Source organism: Mandrillus leucophaeus, unplaced genomic scaffold (genome assembly GCF_000951045.1).
Source record: "Mandrillus leucophaeus isolate KB7577 unplaced genomic scaffold, Mleu.le_1.0 Scaffold917, whole genome shotgun sequence".
NCBI classification, from domain to species: Eukaryota; Metazoa; Chordata; class Mammalia; order Primates; family Cercopithecidae; genus Mandrillus; species Mandrillus leucophaeus.
The window spans coordinates 403454-408704 of record NW_012109997.1 but is presented as its reverse complement, the minus strand read 5'-3'; the positions used below and the strand labels follow the sequence as shown (position 1 = coordinate 408704).

Sequence of the window (5251 nt, the reverse complement as noted above, 5' to 3'; positions counted from 1 at the left end):
CGTGTTAGCCAGGATGGTCTCAATCTCCTGACCTTGTGATCTGCCCACCTCGGCCTCCCAAAGTGCTGGGATTACAGGCTTGAGCCACCGGGCCTGGCTATATACAGATTTTTAAATGTGTTTTATAATACTAATAGCCTGAAGGAATATAGGCAGGTTAATTTTAGGTTTTACTATAAACTTAAAAATTTCATAATTAGTTAATTTTAGACCTAAATTTGTTTCAGAACCTGGACCTATGAACTTAAGAACTTATGTTAGACTGATAATTAGTATCATAATCTTCAGGATTTTTATCTACTTCAGTTGTTTTGGTCTCTTAAAAATATATCAGAAAAAAATGCTATTTTATCTTTATCATTGGTGAACAGATTTCTCAACTGTTTATATTGAAATGAGCCAAAAATGTAAAATATTCTCTCTAAAGGTCAGAATCTATTTTTTAATAGAGTACATTAGATATATTAATTTGAAATTTGTTACATGCTGAGAAAATACATTTATAATATCACTGATAGGAATATATTCATGTATATATTACATATAGAGAAAGACAGGGATGACTGAAAATTTATTCAGAGGTTTTTTGGGTGCCACTTATGTTCCATGTTTATAAATTGGAAAGATTACCTTCAGATTTTAAAATCTGAAATATTTTCAAAATGCCAATAAAAGTGTCTATGCTAAATTATTCAGTAAAAAGATGCAGTACATGTTTAGGGCATGACCAAAGAGTACCCTTACAAATTGAGAAGCTGGTCTGATATTTAAGAGAGAGAGAGAGAGAAATAGATAAAATAGTCATCACAGAAGCATTAGAGTTTTGTTAGAATTGCTTGTGGTTATTTTATAGTTTCCTTCTGAATTACAGTGGGGAATGCTTTAAGGAGTAAATTATGCCCTCTGAACTTCTGGTTTAAAGACATGTATAAGAGCATTTTGAAGTTAAAACTTCGTTCCGTCTTAGACTTTAAATGTTATAAATATTACGTTCTGTTTGTGCACCAGCCTTTGCCAGCAACCACTGTATATTGTTTTGGTTAATACTTGACTTAGACTCTTGGCCTGCTCTCTCATGGTCAGAGTCACTGCCAGGCTAAATGTAAATTTTTCCATTATTTAGTCAGTTTTTAAACTGTTTTTTACATGACATCAAGGAACCATTCTGAAAGTGTAAAAATTCATGTTTAATTTGTTAATTTTAATGACATCATTGACTTTTTGATGGTAGTTGGTATATCTCTCAATATAAATGTACCATGACATCAAAACAATTGTCAATAAAGAGTGAAAGCCAGTAGGTCTTCTTATTTATCAGGCAGTTCATTTTGTTACATAAGATAAGCACGACTGGTCCTTCTTTTCATACAGTATTAGTTTGATCAAATGAGTTTTAGAGCCTATTCATTATCCACACAATTGTTAGTGTTAACAGAGAAGTCACCATGCATGAGGGGATGAAAAAAGAATCAAGTCCAAATACATTGTGGGGATAGACTCTAAGAATTAAAATAAAGGAATCTTATGTGGCCACTCCCACCTGAGCAGATAATGTGCATTAATATTTTGAAAAAACAGTTTCAATATTTTTGAATGCTTATTGCATTAACATTGCCAAACCATGTGCCACTGGTAGCAAATGGCAGTAATTGATTTTAGACCTATTGTTGAAATTCTCAGACTGTAGCCATTGTATATCCATTTTTTCATTCCATATCTGCCATCTGCTACCCTTAATATTTCTTGACTTTTAGATTGACTTCCCCTCTATAGTATTTGATTATTGCTAGAACTGCCTGGCCCATAGTAGGCACTGAGTTAATATTTTTGAATGATTGAATATTATTGCTGTTATTTCTGACATAGTTGCAGCATAGCAATGAAAAGTAGGGAGTGTGTGGTTTCTATTTCGTATTTGTTTTTTTTCAGACTGTACTTTCACTGCTCCTCTCAGAAAGAATTGAAGCTTTAGTTCTGGAAAGCATATCTGGTTTCTTGATGATGCTAAAAAATTCTTAAAACATTTAGAAAGTATGCTGATGTGGCAGCCCAAAGTGGTATTCACTCTGATGGGCCATGGATCTAATGCTTTTATATTTAGAAGTATAACAATCATTGTAGAAATAGAAATATTTGACTCAAGTTAGGAAGGAAAATTAAAATTATGCAATTTTTGTTATGTTTATGAATATATCATGCTTACTTAAAGCCATTCTACCATCTACCTGATTAAAACAGAAAATTTTGTTCAAATAGGTACTATATTGCAAGTAGCCAAATTTAATGTTGAGCCACTGACTAGATTCTAGGGAGAATGTTATGGATTCTGACTAAACAGACTGGTTTGAAAGTTGTATATCAGAGTCACTTGGAATGCATATGCTAATTTATACAGATTTGTATACACTAAATTTTGCTGTTAATAATTACTAAGAATTAGATGCCTGCATAAGCAAGAGACAAAACTAAATATAAGCTGACAAAATTTTAAAAGTCAGTAAACGTCTAGATTAAATGGCACCAGATTAGATTTTAAATGGTCTCAATAATCAAATGGAACAAGTAGTTTTTTACTGATTAGTTTGCCCTTAATAATTTAGACTCAGATAAAGTAAGAAACTGGGATTAGCTCAAATAGTGTTACACTTAACCAACAGGTTAGGTGAAGCCATTCTGCAGAGTAGTTAAGAATAAGTCCAGACAGACTTCAATTAAGAGTCTAGATTCTACCACTAACGAGCTACGTAACCATGCCCAGATTACTTCACAGTACTCCTTGTAAGGATCGAGTGAGATATTACAGATAAAATTCTTAGGCTAGTATGGGGCATAGAGAAAGCACTTAGTAAATATTAGACACTGTTAGGAACCATGTAAAAGTCTTTAGGTTTCTCCTAAAGAAAGTAATTTTTCTCTATTGAAGAGAAAAGGAAGCATGGAAAAGGTGAAGCAATCCTAACATGTGTACTGTAAATAGAGATATCTGTATTTACATGTATAGATATAAAAATATACCTCACTCTTGTATGTATTAATATATACCTAACAAAAGATATATACCTAACTTGTCTTGTTTGTATATCTTAGTGGGAGAAATCATGTTTAGTAAATTTAATGTACTGGTAATATAATACTGTGAGTGTCTCTGCATACCTTTACTAAGCATATATAGAAGTCATAATCTAGATTTTTTTATTTTTACAGTCTTATTCAACATTAATTTAAATAAGAGGAATATACTTTGAAGAATAATTTATTTGAAATTTTTATCATTATGTGACTGTTTTATGATGCCAACTTAAAAAGATGCTCTTTGTCTTCTAGGTAAATTGGTGGATATAACTGGAGATTATAAATACATGTACATGGCCTGTGGGGCTATTGTGGTAGCAGCAAGCGTGTGGCTGCTCATTGGCAATGCTATCAACTATAGATTGCTTGCAAAGGAAAGGAAGGAGCAAAGTGCAAGAAAGACGACCAGAGAATCGGAACGCTTGAGCAAATCTAAACATTCGGAAGATGTTAATGTCAAAGTTTCAGATCCACCGAGTGTAACCTCAGAAAGAGAAACTAATATTTAACAAGAATCACATCTCTGATTTCAGTGTTTATTGCTTTCCCTAGCAGTTTGTTTTTCATTTTGTTTTCTTAAAGTATTGGAAAAGTTTTTAGCTGAAATGAGGAGTCACAATTAAGGATGGAGATGATATTTTCCTCAATGGCAAATTTTAAATTAGTTTTAAAACTTATTTGGGTAAATTTTGAGATTATGCATAGAAAGAATCCATGCTACAGGTTTATTTCCATACCTGACTCTGGATGTGGTGGTGAAAATACTAATTTTAAAGTCTCCCAGTGACTTTCGGTCTTGGTTATGTGGAAAGTTCTGAATTTCAAACCCCTAGTTTAAGTAGGTAGAAGGAGGATGCCTAATCCTACAAAGTGATCCTTAATACATTTCATTTTTTTTGCTTGATATTAATGTATGAGATAGAGATGAGAGACAATTATCTCCTCTTACACACAAACACACATACTCCCACATGCTTACCCACATGTGCACAGAGTGTCTGGAGAATAAAAAACAAATTAAAAAGAAGTGATAATTTATTTTTAAGGTAAAAAATCCATGAAGACAAAAGAAACATATGTCTGTGTGCTACTTTACAATGTTAGTTTTAAAGATAAGCACATGGGTAAAAATGAGGGTGATCCTTATTCAAAAATATATCTGACTGCTATAAAAATATTTGCATATATAAATTTGACAAAGAAAAGAAAATCAATGTTAAACCATTAAATCTGAGCACTGTTAGACTTGATTAATCCATGAGCATGATATTTTTTTTGAGTAGGGGGCATTAGTACCTGGTGCTAGACAATAAAACCCTCAAATACTTTTTAGAATTCTTACCTAACATGTAAAAGTCTGCACAACTCTTAACAATGAGCCACATCCATTGATTTTACAAGGATTTTAGTTCGTAATCCAGAAAGTAATAATCAGGGATTTAATTTTAAACAGGACTCAATCCAGATTCGCTGTTATACTGAAATATCAAAGTAAAATCCTAGTTGGCAGGATTGTAAGTAGACTGAATTCTAATTTTTCCCAACACATAGTAGTAATTGGAGGTTAGTGTTATGAATACTTCATCTGACTACAACTAAGGGTGAGAGGTGGTTTTAATGAACTCTCTAAGCTGTCTCAGCTCCCTCCCTTCCACAAAATGCAAGAGTAAAAGCAAACCACAAACGGGCCTTGTGCTCAACCACTGGAAATGTCTCCTAGGATGAGAATGGCAGTACTTCCTTCTGCCTTTGGACATAACTAAGCCAGGAAACGTAAAAAGCCTTCTAGAAAGAGAGGCACTGTATGACTTGCAATTGTATGTATAGTTTATAACCTGATAGCAAAAAGCTTGAAATATTGCAGCCCAGGTTAATTCAGCACTTTCCCATTTTCATAACTATGTGAAAACATCTGGGAACCTGAATCACTCCTGAATACAGAGGCATATTCTTTTTAAACTATAAATACCATTTTGAGTGAGAAAGTACTTTTAAACAAGAAAGAAATTGTACAGTATGACTAAAGCTATAAATATATGTGCATCTATAAATCTGAAGTTTAACATTATGATTAATTTAAAAAGTATTTAGTGCTTGACTATTAAAGCAGTGTCATGTCACTCCTAAGATGTCAAAGCAAATTAGACATTCATTTTTTTTATTGTAATAAAGGCAGGTG

At 32.7% G+C, this 5251-nt stretch overlaps 1 protein-coding gene across 3 annotated transcripts in view; it reads left to right on the top strand.

Moving 5' to 3' along the window:
• Nucleotides 1-4114, top strand: part of SLC16A7 (solute carrier family 16 (monocarboxylate transporter), member 7) — a 170411-nt gene extending 166297 nt beyond the window's left edge. For 2 of the 3 annotated variants that reach the window (XM_011969868.1, XM_011969867.1), the window contains one exon: nt 3325-4091. In XM_011969868.1, coding sequence (XP_011825258.1) covers nt 3325-3581 — 257 coding nt within the window. In that variant the 3' untranslated portion in view covers nt 3582-4091. Of the gene's footprint in view, nt 1-3324 lie in introns of all 3 variants that reach the window. The other variant, XM_011969866.1, reaches the window with a different exon arrangement.
• Nucleotides 4115-5251: the final 1137 nt, after the last annotated feature.